This window comes from Hippocampus comes, unplaced genomic scaffold (genome assembly GCF_001891065.2).
Source record: "Hippocampus comes isolate QL1 unplaced genomic scaffold, H_comes_QL1_v1.1 scaffold82, whole genome shotgun sequence".
In the NCBI taxonomy this organism is placed as follows: domain Eukaryota; kingdom Metazoa; phylum Chordata; class Actinopteri; order Syngnathiformes; family Syngnathidae; genus Hippocampus; species Hippocampus comes.
In genome coordinates this window covers 3,465,021-3,482,717 of record NW_017805135.1, presented here as the reverse complement: position 1 = coordinate 3,482,717, position 17,697 = coordinate 3,465,021, and the positions used below count along the sequence as shown (strand labels likewise).

Genomic DNA, 17,697 nt, shown 5'->3' with positions numbered 1-17,697 from the left:
CCCCCCCCCGCCACCACCACCATCACCACCGCTTCATATTCACACATGAAAGTCACAGCCCGAGTTAGAAGTCTGTGAGATTTTGCACTCACATTGTAGCTGACAACTCATCTTGACAGGTGAGAATCGCCCACTCACGCATTTGCAATCCCTCCACGCCCTCCCTCGTTCCAGCACATGTATAATGCCTATAGATGTAGAATATTGAATCATCATCATATAGTCTTGATCATGAAGCAGTACAATGAGGCCAGAAGTGTGTTACGGACCGGTCGCTGTAAAGTGATGCTGAGGGGCGATGCGATCCAAGAACAAGGCGCGGGCCAAGTAAACAGAGATGTGAGAGTAAACACGTTCTGCTCCCGCGGCTATTTCACCCTCCTCTCTGTCCTTCCCCTCCTTCCCCCGCCCGCTGATCTCTAATCCTACAGCAGATGATGCAACAGCAAGCAGCCCTGATGGCGGCAACACAAGGGTCCTACCTGAACCCCATGGCGGCCATTGCTGCCGCACAAATGCAGCAAATGGCGGCATTCAATGTCAACGGTCTGGTGGCGACTCCAATGACGCCATCCTCAGGTATGAGGGGGAGTTTTCTTTCCACTTTTCCTCTCTGCGGCCTGGACGATTTACATATTTATCCAAATTGATTAGTTGTTGTCTGATGAGTTGTTGACTCGTGAGATTCTCTGAGGTCTGCTGTTAAAAGCGTGGCGATAACAGACTTTTACCATCAAGTGTCTCCGTGAACCACGTACATACTTTTCCGAGTCAAATTTGGAACAATCACCTGTTGGCCTTTAAAAGAGGTTATGGGGGATTTTGTAACAGCAACACACTAAAGATCAGGAACATAAGTCAGAGTCAGCCTTGACACAGTTGCAAGATGTACAGTGTAGCAAATGAAAATGCACTTTTCTCTTTCACTGATGGGTGGAATGAAGGATTAATAATCCATATATTAATTTCAAGAAGGCTGTTCATACATTTTGAGTTGATCTGTAGTTACTAATTTAACATTATAGACAATAATTATCTGGATATTTTTGGCCTGGGCCAAAATTGACCCAAAACGATACTATGTATTCATGAAAAATCAAGTGCGTGCTAATAAGTGACGAGCAAAACTTATTTTTGCTTCCTCATCTAAAAACTCATGCATGACACTTTTCAACGACATGGGCTGGTTTCGCTGATTTGTCTGATCACCAATGTAGTTGGCAATTGATGTATTAACCCCTGATAGGGCAAGGAGTCAAATATCTTGGTTTAAAATTGAGTTATTTTGGACATCACTGTGAGGCAATAAACCCATACATTTCTCCAACCTAATCACATAAAATTATTAATATTATTCTAATATAAAATTCTGGATTGCTCGTAACTCACCGGTGTTTGGTAGAAAAGCTAGCATTCAGAATTCAAGCATTTTTTGCAAGCCTTAAAAAAGCTACCGTACGTTAAAAAAAACAAAAAAAAAACAAAAAAAAAAACAAGCACTTTCAAGAAATCCAAGTGGCCGGAGGAATATTGTTTTTTACAGGCAGGATTATGAGAAGAAGCAGTGGTAATAAATTCATGCAAGGTCCTTCCTACATATGCCCTTGTTGCATTTTTTAAGACTTTACTTTCCGGGCTTGGAAGAAGCCTGCGTTGAAGGTAGGCCATGATGGTGGGACATGTACGGCATTTCCTCCACATTCCTTGGCAGCCGCATTACACTCTTCCTCTCGCTCTTATTATCTCTCACTGCCTTGCTGTCACTCGCTCTCCGTGACTGTGTTTTTTTTTTTTTCTCCTGGGAACGCCGCCAATCCCAATGACTTTGGATTCCGAGTCCTTGGTTTAGCAAATATAAGAGCGATGACTCAAACGCGATAATCCCGGACCTCGGTCTGAATTACCTTCTCGGCCGTTGTCACGAAAGACTTTTTTTGACGGCTCGACACTAAGTAGGCAGGCAGGCTGAAAGGCAGGGTCATTGCAAATACATGAAATAAAGTGTCTCGACGCTGTACGGTGCATTTGTAATCCACAAGGCGTACACATACCAGGTAATGCCTATCAAACGTAATCCCAGATGTTTTAAATGCCCTTCGCCTTGGATGAGAAAAATAATACAAATCCATCGGCACAAAAGGCCGCTTACAAGGTGACACAAGTCAGCCTTCTCCATCGAAAAGATGCACCGCAGTCTCCTTCTCGAGACTCATATTTGGGTCATTGGATGATTATCATCTTCAAATATGTTCATTTATAATTTGTTTGAATTAGAAATCGCGCTAATCCTAGTTTTCCATGCTGCGATGGGGATTTGAGCTGCGAGTACAGCGAGAGTTTGATGGAGTGAATACAGAGAAAATGAAGAATTTGAAGCAAACCCATTCAGATGTCTGGTGACTAACTGTAAATTATTACACGCATTTTGTTGCTTTGTTTTGAGTCTGCAACATGTAAATTCCCTCTTTTTCATTTATTTACAAAAAACAAAAACAAAAACACCACCACATATTTGCATATATGTTTGCAGGCACCAGCACACCCCCAGGCATCACTGCAACTGCCGTCCCCAGCATAGCCACCCCCATCGGGGTCAACGGCTTTAGTGCCCTCGCGACACAAACCAACGGGCAGCCCACGTCCGAGCCAATTTACACCAACGGCATTCACCCTTACCCAGGTGAGTTGGAAATGTGTTTTGGGCTCAGGATGTATTGTCTTTAAAGGGGAAGGCAATCCCCAAATTTTCTTCACTAAAATATGTTCTATGCAGCTCCACTCGTCTAAGCACGGTATTCTGATTCATATCGCCGATGTGGAATATGAGTTAAGCAATAAAATCCACTCGTTTTTGTCCATCGCGGGGCGGCCATTTTGTCACTTGCTGTCGACTGAAAATGACATCACAGTCGCTCAGGGGCTCCACTTCCCAAAGCAGGTGAGCTTAACTCATATCTCACAAAGGCAATATGTATCAGAATGCCGTGTTTTGACGGGTGAAGGTGCGTAGAACATATTTCGAAAGAAAATTTTGGGGTTGACTTCCCCTTGAACGACAAATGTCGCATGCAACACGATGAATGGCGTCGCATGTTCCGATTTAAAAGTTGACAGGTCTGTTATCCAGTTTACCCAACTGTGACATGTCTTTTTGATTTGAAGCCTTTTAAGCTCCGGGCGCCATTCAACTGCATCTTTGGCAGATTTCAGAGCGGCCAACCTCTATATGATGATGAATCAATCATTTCATCCTTCAATCCATTCTGGTTAATTTGATGCGCGTCAGCCTGTCTTGAACTCCTTGATGCTGTCTGGGAATGATTCCTGGAGAAGTGACAGGACTCGCGCTCCCTTACTTGTGTTTTATGCAAAGAGAGCGGCGGTTGTAATGAACTACAAAGTGGTTTGTTTGGCACGTTATTAATATTTGATGGAAACATCTGGGTCGAACAGGCAATTTTGAAGAACTGAGGGTGATGACAACCCAAATATCTGCCATCTCTCAGTCTGATCCTACCCCCGATGGCTCTCCAAAGCGCTGCAGTTCACAGTAGCTCACCAAAGGCCTAAGTAAAAAAAGCAACATTTTGTTGCGCTTTATTTTAAGATTATGTAATTTTTTTTTACGTTGCTTTTGCAGTCGGTTTCATAGTCGACTTCCATCTCTTGCGCCGATTTGCTGGCTAACAGCCAACCACAGTGATCAATCGTCACAGATGGCTGACACCATTTTGAAGACTGCGATCAATAGCTCAAATGATATCTAAAAAAAACTGCATGAACAAAAATCCTCTTCACTTCATCACAATTTTAAATGTTGCTTTTAAGTTCATGAACCCATGAATGTGGATGATATGATAAACAATGATTTGTTTGCTCACTATTGTGTGAAATTAATGACAAATGTGCAGTTACCACAAATGACGTGTGGTATCACGGGATCTGAAATTACTCAATCCATATAAAAATGGCAGCAAAGTCAGAGATGTCAAAATCTCCCCTGATATATGGAAGTGGACAGAAAGTGACCGCCAGTAGCTCCGCCCCCGATAATGAATCTTATGTTTGTGGTCTGCGCGAGACAAAAAACCAAAGGTAGCACACGGAGATTTGTTCACAATCAGTATTTGAAACACAAACCTTCTAACCGTTTGGCAAGACCAGCTCATCGGTCCAGCTCATATTTCTTGAAAAAACCCAAAGGGTTTTCAATCCTGATTTTCAGATTCACAAAACCAACCAAACTGGAGTGAGTCATTGCTACTGTACCACACCAAACTGTCCTGCTGAGTGGAAAGAGAAACATTTGTCTCCCATCTTTTTGTCTTTGTCTCAGAGCCTCGCTTGACCACTCTCCAACCTCTCTTTGTTTTCCACTTCCGCCTTTTTCCACCCCACTGCCTCTCTTGCAGCACAGAGTCCGACGGTGACCGACCCTCTCCAGCAGGCTTATGCCGGGGTCCAACACTACGCAGGTGATCCGTCTGTCGTGTCTCCTCTCCCTTAAGTCGCTCGCTCGCTCCATCTGCAGCTCTCCCTCTCTGTTTGTCACACTGGTAGACACTCTGACAAGTCAAGATAGCCGGCACAAGCGGCTAATTTCCACCAGGATTAGGCTGCTTCACATTCGGATTGAGAAAGGATTTGGAGTTGACTTGATAGCACGCCCCCCCCCCCACACACACACACACAAAAAAAAGAAGACTTAATTCCAAAACTACACAAAGAGATGAGGTTCTGAACTCGTCATAGTCTATACTAGAGATGACATAAGGCTTCTCACTGTTGCCTGACATTGACTCTCATGAACTAGGCGTACGTCTTCATGGACGGCTGAATCGCTGCTTATTGACACTTTAGAGTACATTAGTAGCTCGCAGCAACACGACAATCCATTCAGCGACATTAAGGTCATCCCGTGCCAAAAATCAGAAAAATATAACCAGAGATTCGGAAGCCCCAAATATCGTTTGAGGTATGGCGGCTATTTTTCACCCAAATTGTGTGCCACTTTTGGATTGTTTGAATACAAGCTACCATCGTATTTGTTCCATCAAATATGAAAGCAGAGAAACGATTATCCCCCCCCCCCCTCTTCCTTTCTCCCCCTTTTGCAACAGCAGCCTACCCCGCCGCCTATGCTCCAATCAGCCAAGCATTCCCACAGCAGCCGACCATCATTCCCCAGCAACAGCGGGAAGGTAAGAGCGGGTGAACGCGCCCACCCAAGATAAAAGGTGATAATTGCTGTGTTCCATTCTAATGTTGCCGCGCCGCTTTAAATTAGCGACGGGAAGGGGAAAGAAAAGAAGGTGGGGTCATGGTACGAAAAGAAAAGACCGTCTTGGAGTATGAAGACAAAAAATAATAAAGTGATGAAAAGGTTCCGCATTTCAAGAACATTAGCGACGAGACAAAAGTTACTCTGTCATTATTCAAAAAGCGCACTAATTCACACTCGGACTGCTTAATCAGTCCATTACAATGTATTTAAGTGGTTATAAATATTCATCAGATTAATTATCTGCATGCATAATCATTTAGCGCCATCAGTAGAAGAAGCGTTCACATTCACACGAACTCACATGCAGACACATACACACACTCGCACGGGCCTGGGCATCAAATGTAATAAAGCAAAGGATTCACGCTCATGTTAAATGACTCTTTTCTGACATATTTCCTCCGTCTTAATTATTCATCCGTATGATTGTATGTAGGAGACATCTTAGTGAATATTCTATGCAGGAGGTATGAAACAAAGTGCTTTAAGAAGAAATTTATTTACCACAGTGGGAGCGCAAGTGTCCGGAATTGAATTGCAGTGCGCCAGTCGTTTGCAACCAGCTATTGAATCACGGGTACATATAGACAAACAACATTTCGCAGTCAAATTGGCACCGATGGACAATTTTGAGTCTTTAATGAAGCTAACATCCATGATTTCGTAATGCCGGAAGTACCTGGAGAAAGCTTTTGCAAATACAGGGGAGAACACGCACACGACAAACAGAAAGGCCAGAGTTGACATTTGAACCCCAGAACTGTGAAGCAGACGTGCTAACCAGCCCCCCGGCGCATCCTGTTGAATTCCGAATATTCAGAGAGATTGCATTGTGCAAGAAAATTCAACATCTATTTTTTTTTTTCTGTTGGGATTATTGCTGGGCGGCACCGCGGTGGACTGCTGAGCACGTCCGCCGAATCAATCATGGGGGCGAACCCTAGTCCTAGCCAGACCACTGTGCTAATCAATACCCATTTCTCACCACCTTAAATTTGAATCTAGGAGAAATAGAAGTCAACTTCAAGCTTTAACAATAACAGAACACACCAGCAAAATCTTTTTCTGCATTCCTACATACGCTTTGTTGTTTGAAGCCGTTCTACTGTTGATGAAAGAGGAGCGATTCAGTCTCCTTTGACCATTTTTTTTCCGAGAGGATGTGTTCACAACATGTATGGTGTGACATGAGTCTGCTGCAAACTAAGTTTGAAAGTCTGGAAAAACAGTATGGATTAGTGACACAATATGAAATTTAGCAAATCTGTGAAGCAGACGTGCTAACCAGCCCCCCGGCGCATCCTGTTGAATTCCGAATATTCAGAGAGATTGCATTGTGCAAGAAAATTCAACATCTATTTTTTTTTTTCTGTTGGGATTATTGCTGGGCGGCACCGCGGTGGACTGCTGAGCACGTCCGCCGAATCAATCATGGGGGCGAACCCTAGTCCTAGCCAGACCACTGTGCTAATCAATACCCATTTCTCACCACCTTAAATTTGAATCTAGGAGAAATAGAAGTCAACTTCAAGCTTTAACAATAACAGAACACACCAGCAAAATCTTTTTTCTGCATTCCTACATACGCTTTGTTGTTTGAAGCCGTTGTACTGTTGATGAAAGAGGAGCGATTCGAAGTCTCCTTTGACCATTTTTTTCCCGAGAGGACGTGTTCACAACATGTATGGTGTCACATGAGTCTGCTGCAAGCTAAGTTTGAAAGTCTGGAAAAATAGTATGGATTGGTGACACAATATGAAATTTAGCAAATTGTGTGGATTCAGACTGACAGCGAACTAAATACGGCTTCCCCCTCGTCTGAAAGTCTCCTGCGGATGTCACTCATCTCCTCTGTGCTGTCTCCTCCCCTCACCAGGGCCAGAGGGCTGCAACCTGTTTATTTATCATCTGCCCCAGGAATTTGGTGACGCCGAGCTCATGCAAATGTTCCTCCCTTTTGGCAACGTCATCTCGGCGAAAGTCTTTGTGGACAGAGCGACCAATCAGAGCAAATGTTTTGGTGAGTTCCAAAAAAAAAATCAACAGTGGAAGTGATGTGGATGGGGAAAGCAGCTTTAATTATGCGACCGCGTTGTGAAACGTTCTCATGCTTCTTCTTGCTTTTCTGCAATTAGCATTTGCCTTTTTTCCCCCTTAATTCCCACTGTCTATCCTAATCAAGCTGCAATTAACATTTTAAAGGTGGTGTTTCAAGCCACTGAGCGAGAGGGAGTGGGGGGGGTTGTATATCTCGTTATCAATCAACCCTATCAGCGAAGGTTAATGCAGCGATGGGGACGAAATGAAAGATCAACACTTTGAGTAAAAATAAGGAACACTGCAATGTGTTATAAATGCTGTTATGAAGGGCAATTTACTTTTTAATGAACCATGCTAAGGCAGTAAACACACATTTGTAGACAATTTGATGGAATTAAGTTTGATTATGATATTGAACAGGCTATTAATCAACTACTGGTGTTCGGAATTTCTTAAAACCTTCCTAACGTTTCTTTCATTAATTCACTTGAGCGCACACACAGTGGATAGTTCATTCATTCAGTCATTTTCCGATCCGCTTTATCCTCACAAGGGTCGCGGGGGGTGCCGGAGCCTATCTCAGCTGTCTTCAGGCAGTAGGCGGGGGACACCCTGAACCGGTTGCCAACCAATCGCAGGGCACACAGAGACAATTTGGAGTGTTCAATCAGCCTGCCATGCATGTTTTTGGAATGTGGGAGGAAACCGGAGTACCCAGAGAAAACCCACACAGGCCCGGCGAGAACATGCCGGAGTTGAAAATTGAACCCGGTACCTCTGCACTGTGAGGTCGACGCGCTAACTTACGAGAAGCCAGTGAACCCTCCGAATGTTAATTTATGGTAAAATGTGTGGGGGTTTTTCCCCCCCTCACTTTTCTAATAGGCACCCGCATTCCCCTCTTCCAGGCCTATTCTACCACCTTTAATGAACAGCATCTCACTTCGCCCTCTTCCCCCACGCAACCATTTCATCAGGGTGGAGGCCGGTTGAGGTGGACTCCACAAGCTTAAAGAGATAATAATAGACTGTTGTGGACCTTACTGTTGATTCAGTCGGACAGCAGCACCCAGGAGATAGCGCGCAGAAGACTCCCGGCATTGGCTTTCTTTCAGCATCTCTTGGACACGCTTGTCCATGAGGCGCTCAGCAACCCCCACCCGCTCACCCGTGCATCCTTCTCAGGACAGAGAACCCCTTCCTCACTATCCGTCACGCTGTGGGAGACGACGTATGGTAGCGGACGGCAACCCCGTCAGTCTCGGGCAGTAATTAAAATCATGTCCATAAAAAAGAAAAAAATGGCACATTAATTCTTTGTGAAGGTTTCCATGTTTTAATAGTTTGGCTAGAGAGTGGAGGCGAAGCCAGAAACAAAGTAGGCAGAAGATTGTGTCTAAAAAAAAAAACAAACACAAAAAGTGTTAACACGAGTAGCTATTATGCTAACGGTACACAGGCATCAGAACGAATAGTAAAGTGAAGTGGAAAGCTTTCAGAGATGAGAATGAGCCTTTCTAAGTAAGCGTATTCTTGTCTGAAAGCAGGTGCTCCCCCGCCCCCAAGAAAAAAGAAACTTTATATTTGAAAATCTTTTTCCCAGAAACTTCTCTTGTCGCAACTATGTATGTATCGTTTTCTGTCTCTACCGCCCAAATGATTTTTAAAAACCCTTCAAGAAAAATCATACAAACATTTTCTTCTGACTCAAGATTGGAAGCATTTGACCACATTTCCACGTCAAACATCTCTGTAAATGTCTTGATCGTCTGTCTCCACGCCAGAATGATTGAGCAAAATGATGCTGCGCGGAAGAAGAGTTGACACAGCGCGGATGTCGCTCAATTTCCCGTAGCTGACATCGTTGGACAGCAAACCAATTGAGACTCTTCAGACAGCCCAACTTCTGGCACCAAAATAATTCATCCTGATGATTGCTTCTTTTTTAGGTTCCTTTAACCACATGAACAACTGAAATTCAATGTGGTTTTTAACATGTAGCCGTGTTTCTTTAGTACCTTTAAAAAAAAAAAAATGTCCCTTTATTTTTATCATGCCCCTTTTATGCGCTAAATCCCTCACACAAAAATGATCAGACAAAATGAAACCTTATAGTCCAAAAGTAAATTATGTATCGACCTAATTTGGGGAATTCAAAATTATTTTCATTTTGAAGCGATTCAGGCAAACCAGAGAGCGCCACTTCATTCACCCTCAACTAGTTTGTCGTTTAAAATGGTAGACCGCTACATCAGCTGTGGGAAGCTGAACTTACCACTCATTCGCACGAACACCCGCAATGGCAAAATTTTCCAGCTCAATACAACACAGGCATGGAAACAGCCATTGAAAACATTCAGAGATGGGAAAATTTCCCCCAAATTATTCCGTTTTTCATCGTCATGGAAATGAAGTCAAATACGCCTTCATACTTCCTACGACATCAATTCTTCAAACTCTGCAGCATCCCGATATGCTGATCCCTTCCCAAACAAACCACCCACATGCGCCAAAACGGCCCCAAACTGTCTTGTGAAAACAGCCAATTAAATGATGGCCAGAAATCTTCCAGTAGCTTTTAGACTTTCAGCCGTCCTCTAACAACAATTTGCCTCCTTCCTCCCCAACTTGCGATCAGCTCTTTCGGCATGAGGATGTAAATGTAAGGTATGGCGATTCATTAAATCCGGTTGGTAGGATCACAAGCGTGTGTGTGTGTGTGTGTGTGTGTGTGTGTGTGTGTGTGTGTGTGTGTGTGTGTGTGTGTGTGTGTGCTTGTGCGAGTATAGAGTGGGGGGATTTGGAGGAGGGATCACTGCCAACTGACAGGCCCTTGCCTGCTCCGTTTGTTTAAAAGGTTTGTAAAAGCAGCAGCCTTATCTCATCCGCACTGACAAAAGCCTGCCCTCTACCCCCAAATTAAATTGGACCCGTAGCAGTGCGATGAAATCAGCTGGCAGGCGGAAAATTCACGCCGTCAATCACCGCCGTGTCTGATAAGAACGGGCACGGAGTCCCGGTGTGGAAACCTGTGCTCTCATTGCGCTGTGACACCCAAGTGATAACTCAGTGCTGCAGGCGTCTATCATGGAACCATTTTTAATCGGGCGACCTAAGATTCCATGAGATGCCACCAAAACCTTGGCTAAAAAGAAAAAAAAAGGTGGGGGAGTAGTATTTGGTGTCAATGAAGTATGTGGAAGTGAGACATCACAAACTGTTCTTAGATTGGTCGCTAAGCTTTGCCAGAGGTTGTTTACGAAAGCTGCAGCACGTCTTTGCCACAAGTGTGTTTTATCGCCGATGAGGGGCTAAAACGAATCGTCATTATGACAGTGAATGATTCCATTTTCGAAACGTTGCAAAAGATGTGTGCAGGCAGTTTTTAGTTATGCTAAACAGGATTTGTTGGTGCCAAGAAATTTTGACCACGTTCAACCTTTTACGAACTCTGATGAACACTAAATATTTGCTACGTTCGCAACTATCCTTCGCAACATTACTTTTATGACGGTCATTCGTGTTTGTATATCACAGTTTGTTTTGTTGCACTTTATGTGAATTAATAAAGGCCAAATGAATATGGGCAATGCATATTCAATGATATCTATTTTTAAAATTTGAAACTAATGTGCACATAATTTGGGAAAAGATTAATTGAAGGAAAAGAATAAATTCTCTTTGTCATTATCGCAGAAATACACCCCCCACCCACCCAAAAAATAAATAAAAAATAAATCAGGGTTCACCTGATGCAGACTTGGGATCGCCATTTCCGTGCCGGGGTCGTACTTCAGCCTTGCTCGACACTTGTCCCCATTTGGGTCGCAGGTGATTTTGTGCGAGAGGCCAGCTTCACCCAAGACATGTTGCCAGCCGGAGGACACATAAAACCAACCATTCACACCTTTTGCCAAAAAGAGTCTTCACTTAACCTAAAATGCATGTTTTGGGAATGTAGGAGTAAGCCAGAGTACTCACATCCCTAACATGAAACATTTTGTGGTAAACTCAACTTTGTGAAAGTGTGGTTCGAATGATGATATGCTTCTTTCACATGTCCTATTGAATCTGTTCACACCTTTGTATGTTTTTGTGTGTGTGTGTGTGTGTGTGTTCACTGTCGCGCTCCCACTTTGAATTTCTAATAGCGCCTTCTGTTTGATTGTATTATCTGCCTTATTAGCCTTTGTGCTATTTTATGTAATCTTTTTTCAATTCCCGGATTTTCAATTAATGTGCTGAAAAGACAAAACAAAGCGCTATTGTCATCTCATTGTTCGAAGTTAAAAGGGGGCCTCCTTTCAAACGCCGTCTCATCTCCTCTTCCTCCCGTCACCCCTTCCCATCTTTGCCGATATTCCTTTTTCCTTCCACTTTCCCGTTCCTTTTTGTCACCCCAACCCCGCACCCGTCCCTCTGTGTTCTCATCTCAGGCTTTGTGAGTTTTGATAACCCGTCAAGCGCCCAAGCCGCCATCCAGGCTATGAACGGCTTTCAAATAGGCATGAAGAGGCTGAAGGTGCAGCTAAAGCGGCCAAAGGACGCCAACCGACCTTATTGACTGGTCTGCAGTCCTAATCGAGGTATGTTTTCACCTGATTAAAATTGTCATTTTAGTTGTCATGTCAATGTCAACCGTGCTGAACAACAGCACATTGAGGACATGAATAAAAACAAACAATACAAAGAAATATCAATACGTTTTTTGTTTGGTTGTTTTTTTTTTTTTCATCAGGAGTGTCTAAATACGCAATTTGCCCTCTCAAAAGAAGGTTCGGAATCCCATTAACGACTGCCGGACTTGCCAGTGTGAACTAAATGACATCATCAATACCCAACTGTGCATAATTACCTGACAACCGGAGACAGTGTTCGCGATCAATGCGAATTGTCAAGCGGACAAATTCCCCCCCAAAAAATGACAGCCCGCAGAGACCATGTCGGTTGGTGGAAAGAGAGCTTGCGGCAACTTGCGCTGTGGTGCTGTTGCAGCAGCGTGATTTCACGTGACAATGATGAAGCCAAACAATTTCAGCTCACATCATGAAAAAAACAAAACAAACAAAAAAAAAACCTTCAATGTTGGTTCCCTTTGGTTCGAAAACAAATAAACTTTCATATAATGATGAATTCTAAATCCAATTGTATTCCTCTCTGATATGTACTTTTTGTTGGGGAAATTTTAAGGGGGGGGGGTTCAAGTGGTGTTTTCGTCTACCAGTGGGAAGGTACTCAAATTGCCTTTCTGTGCAGAAAAGATAAACTTAATGCAAAAGATAAATACAGAAATAAAAAAGAAACAGTGCAGCCCTCACTGTGTGGCCAACCTCATCGCAAACAATGCAAGGCAAATCCAATTACTGTAGACAGGAGGGTTTTTGAAATATGCATTTCTGCCTTCAGGGTTATCTTTGTGTATATACAAAAAAAAAGACGGGAAAAATAAAGACATCAATTCATCCTTTTCAGACAGCAAGTTGTCTATGAATCTGTCCTCGGCACCACAAAAAGAAGCAAGTAATGACTTTCTCTGGTGGAGCGCTGATCATTATTTGTTATTTCTATTTAATATGTCAATCCTGTTATTTCGTGTTTTCGTTTACCCACTCGTTGTCTTGCTGAGCAATAATAAGAAGAAAACTGGGCGCTTTATGACACAAGCCAATCACACTGTAAATGTGTGCGTGTGCCTCCTTCTGTTCCGCCAAACTGGCAACCCAAATTGGCCAAATACAGTGCGAGACACCCTTGCTTCACCGTCGTCACGCCCGTCGCGAAAGCCAGCCAAGTTGGCGGAGCTGTAAGTTGGCACCATGGTGTCATTTGACTTGTGCTGACATCATGAGATAGGAGTGCGACTGCGTTGCATGACGTAGGCGTTGACACCGGCGCAGCTTGTGGAGTGCCGTGCAACTGCTGACTTTTTGGGCTGGTATCCGTTACGGTAGCTGCTGGGTCACTGGGACCATTTCTGGAAGTGGCCTTCATTAACCCTTTAATGCTGCTGAATGATTGTGCCCTTGTGATGCTTTGACTTTCTTCTATGGGGCTCGTATGTATAGCGGAAAGTCGAAAAGAAACTGTTCCTTGATGCTGGTTGACTTCGAACCAACTTTTGTTTTTCCTCATGGGAAATAATTTAAAGTAAATGAAAATGTTTTAAATAACGTTTGGCAATTCAAGTGCAGCATTCACTTGAAATAAAGTGAGTTCATTCATTCCGGGAAACCGCATACTTTGTAATTAAATGTACAGCCACTGCTTCAACTCTAAGCGTATTTAACTAAAACTCTAATAAAATTAAAATATTGTTACAAAATGTAAAGAATGTGCCACCTCGTGGCATTGCCAGAACAAATAGATGTTGCGATATTATGCCACCGTTTGTGATATAAACGGAACTAAATGATGTATGGATGATATATGATATTTAGATGTCATCTACTGTCTCCGCACTAAAAAAAAAATTGTGATTGAATTTACTCGATTTTATTTCGGCAAAGGGTTGAACAGAATAAAATCATCTTGTGTCCAGAAACATTTTTAAGTAGATGTAGATTAGACTTTGAAATACATATCTGATTCAGATGATTTTATTTTGTGCAACCACTTGACGAAATGAAATGCAGCACTTTTTTTTTCCGCGTATAAAAGAAATTGTGAAATCGCACATTGCGGTACAGCACGATCAAATTAAATACGGAAAACATTTGAAAATGAAAGTAATTTTATCATTAACCCTTTCAGGGACAGCGGTGACTACAGTGGACATCTTATGTTATCAGATTACAAGGTGCATGAAAGGGTTAAAATATAAAGTGGTGAAAATATAGAATCCACAGTACGTAATGTCAATATGTTGTACATTGGGCAGACAAGAGATTTAATGTATTTTATTTTGAGAAAATACATTCAAAAATGTGTATGCACTGTCTCGTGGTAAAATTGATTGCTATTTAATTAGCCGTCACTCACTTAGTATAGTGTATGGTAGTAAAAAAAAAAAAAGACAACCCCTCAGCCACCAAAACAAGCAAATCATTTACCAGCTCACCAGGTTACAGCTTCAGTGTGAGACTTTACCGTATGACTTTTATGATGTTCGACATTGGCGGTTTCGCTGTATTGATGTTTCTCTATCTCACCATTTCCTCGTGTCCGCAGTGTTTCCTCTGGCGAGCAATTATTTGTGCTTTTATATGAAAGTCTTTGCAAAGAGGACCTTTTTCCAGACGCAATCAACAGCTGTTTAGCGGCGAGATGGGTTGACGCCGAGTTGACCCCGCCGTATTTGCGCGGCCAATTAAATCTCGCCAAGAGCGCGGGCAAATGTTGACACTCCACTTCTCGGTGGATTTCCATCTGCGCAGGCCTCACTCACGCAAGATTGTTTTCTTTGCCCAACACCAGAATCACTTCTCGTTGTATTTATTTATGTATTTATTTAGGAGGCTGAAAACCGATTACACTGTGGCAACAGAGTGGCTAGCGCCGCCGCCTAGCCGCATTAGCCCAAAAATATCACCGCCGCGGAGCCACACTGAATGGATCCTGTTTTCATAGAAGGGTGCATTGTTTATGTGCCGGCATTATATTTGCTGAGAAAAAAGGTCCTTTCTTTGCAAGTTTCCAGTCTGGCCAGGTCAGTCCTAGATAAGGTTAAGTCAATTTCAGTGAGAGTGTGTTCTCTCAAAAGGTAGGTGATTCTGCCCTTCCTTTTGTCTAGCCAGATGCACCCATGAGACTGTCTGAGCCGGGTGGGGAGGGTCACCGCAGGCGTCTTTGTGGCTTCGAGTACGCCTCTTAATGTTCTAGGAGCCTTTTATGGAGGTGTCGATGAAATGTGGCAAAGTGAGGTGCAGGAATCTGCAACAAATGCAGTCGAAGCTCAAAGATCCAAAACAATCTACGTGTGCTGCTGTTCCAACTCTGGCTGGTTTGTGTTTTGAAGCAATAAAGCCAACAGCAAGTGATATGAAGAGAAAAGAAAAATTGGAGTCAAACTGTTGTCTTTGTAAAAGCCTTTTTAAGGGGATGGACAGTATGATTAATGGCAAGGCATCTCAAATTATTTAACATGACATTTTCAGTGTTCTTTTAGCGACCCCAAAATGTTTCCATTTGCCATCTTTCTCTTTCCTGTATTAGTTCTTTAAAGTTTAACACACATCAAACTATGATCCCAAATTGTTAAATATTTCAAACTCACCTCACAACATTACCTGACTAAAAAAGCAAATGGCTTGCACTAACAAAACAGCCAAAACTTAGCTCCTCCTTGCCACAAAAAGCTGGTCTCTCATTTGACATCCTATCATGTCAAGATATTTCCTGAACACCACTATTTCTATTTAACCTTTTCCATGCACCATGTAACCTGATAACATGATAAGCTGTCCACTGTAGTAACGGCTGTCCCTGAAAGGGTTAAACGGGGTTTTGGTAGCTTCTTGTCGAATCTTTGGGGTTAGTCATGTCCTAGAGTCTCCGCATGCTGGAGCTTAAAACAAACAAACAAAAAAAAAAAACATTTGGGGAAAAATTGCATCACAAAACGGCACATAAAAAAACATGACAAGACGAATTAGCTTTGACCCAATATTAGATGCATACTTAGTTTAAATTCTGAATCGTATGACCTTTGGAGCAATACAAGTTATCTAGCAAAGTTTCAGAGCTGCAATGTTTTCCCAGAGTTGTTAGCATAGAAAATAAAATAAAACTCCATTAAAGCCATTGATCTTGTGCTCTGGTAGACGTACAGCTCGAGTCAGTTGTTGCCTCCGAACCAGAATCCATAATCAGAACCGTTGGACATTTGTATGCAGCTAATGGCTGGCCTCGATTTGACTAACATCTAAAAAGCAGATCTATTATGGAACGATAACAAGCTCATTTTACAGGAGGCGGACGGTAGAACAAAGAGTGTCTGGCGGCGGGTTCGCATCGGCGAGTCGCGGCCTTTCATGTTCGCTCTTTCGAAGAGCAATTTGCTGTGATATCGCAGCCTTTCTTCACCCACATCATAGCTCCCAACATATTAGAGATAAACTAGATCTTTTATGTCCAAATCTCCGGCGCATGGATACATTTATCTGTCATGTGTCGACACAAAGGCAGAGCTGTGTCTCACGAGCTCTCTCTCTTTTGGTTGCAGCTGACATTGCTGTCAGTCTATGAAATGTTTTCTTACTAGTTTTAGCCAACGGACAAACAAACAGAGCACTTTTAGCTTCGAGAGATGCAGTTTTCAATGTCGAACATCAATAAAAAGCTTATAACGTTGTGGGGTTTGTATAAACGTTGTTTAACATTGTTGTTTTGTCCATTTTAAGGGACATCCCTGATCATTACATGAACACCTACGAAGGAGAGACCGATTTTCACATTTTGGTGTCTCAGAAAGATTGACTTTAGTAAAAATCTCTGTCATCTTGACATCAGATATCCGATCGAAATCATTTCAAAGTCAAAGCCCAATGGTCTTTGGTTGTGCTCTAATTCCTTGGTGGGATCACAGATTACACGAGAGGTTAAAATAATCTGCACACCGCCTCGAGCTCACTTATTTTTGGATTTGACTGACATGCGCACACACATACACACGACTCAGTTTGTTTCTTTTCTTCCGTCGCCGTCTGTGCGTTATTTTGTTGGCTATGCCTGCGAATCAGTCTGCGTGATAACTCCCTCGCTCTCTCCTGTCTCCGTGTGTCACAGGATGAAGGCCCCACAACACCTTATTTCCACAAGTGCAGTCAAAGTACAAAGACTCCTTGCTCTGCTACATATCACGACGGTCAGGTGGTCCCTTGAACCTGCTGGGACCCCACTGGAAGATTGAGTGACTGAGTGAAGATCCCAAAGTTTTTTTTTTTTTCGGTTTTATTTTGGTTTTTTTTTTTTTTGGTTTTTTTTTTTGCAAATGCCCCTTTTTGTCTTATCGATCTTTGTTTTATTTATTAATTTATATATGTATTTTTTTTTTGCTTGGGCATCCGTTGGAAGCGAATTTTTTGCAAAGACCAACTTTTTTGCTGCTCTTTTTTAGACGTGATGGGTTGAAAAGAAGAAAAAAAAATGATAGACTCATGATGCTCAAAGCATGCATACCATCAACACGCATACAAGCAAAATGCTATAGCTAATGAAAAATAACGACAACAAAAAAAACAAGTTGTACATAAGTGCGAATGCCAATTCAAGTACTGAAGCAAACACAGATACAGACGCATACATGCAAACACACATGTACACACACCAGCCTGCTGCCATTTTGGTTTTTGTGCCTACACAGACGTTGTGTGCTCTGTGACAGGGCTGAGCACTGGATGGATGACGACGGCAAGGAAGAGGAAGAATCCAGGATA

At 42.7% G+C, this 17,697-nt stretch overlaps 1 protein-coding gene across 6 annotated transcripts in view; it reads left to right on the top strand.

Annotated features, from left to right (window-relative positions):
* The window catches only part of celf6 (CUGBP Elav-like family member 6), a 161,642-nt gene extending 144,441 nt beyond the window's left edge, over positions 1-17,201 (top strand). For 2 of the 6 annotated variants that reach the window (XM_019866679.1, XM_019866676.1), the window contains exons 7-13: positions 435-579; positions 2,531-2,680; positions 4,413-4,475; positions 5,121-5,201; positions 7,161-7,304; positions 11,761-11,910; positions 17,048-17,201. In XM_019866679.1, coding sequence (XP_019722238.1) covers positions 435-579; positions 2,531-2,680; positions 4,413-4,475; positions 5,121-5,201; positions 7,161-7,304; positions 11,761-11,888 — 711 coding nt within the window. In that variant the 3' untranslated portion in view covers positions 11,889-11,910; positions 17,048-17,201. Of the gene's footprint in view, positions 1-431; positions 580-2,530; positions 2,681-4,412; positions 4,476-5,120; positions 5,202-7,160; positions 7,305-11,760; positions 11,911-17,047 lie in introns of all 6 variants that reach the window. The other 4 variants (XM_019866678.1, XM_019866675.1, XM_019866680.1 and 1 more) reach the window with 3 other exon arrangements.
* Positions 17,202-17,697: the final 496 nt, after the last annotated feature.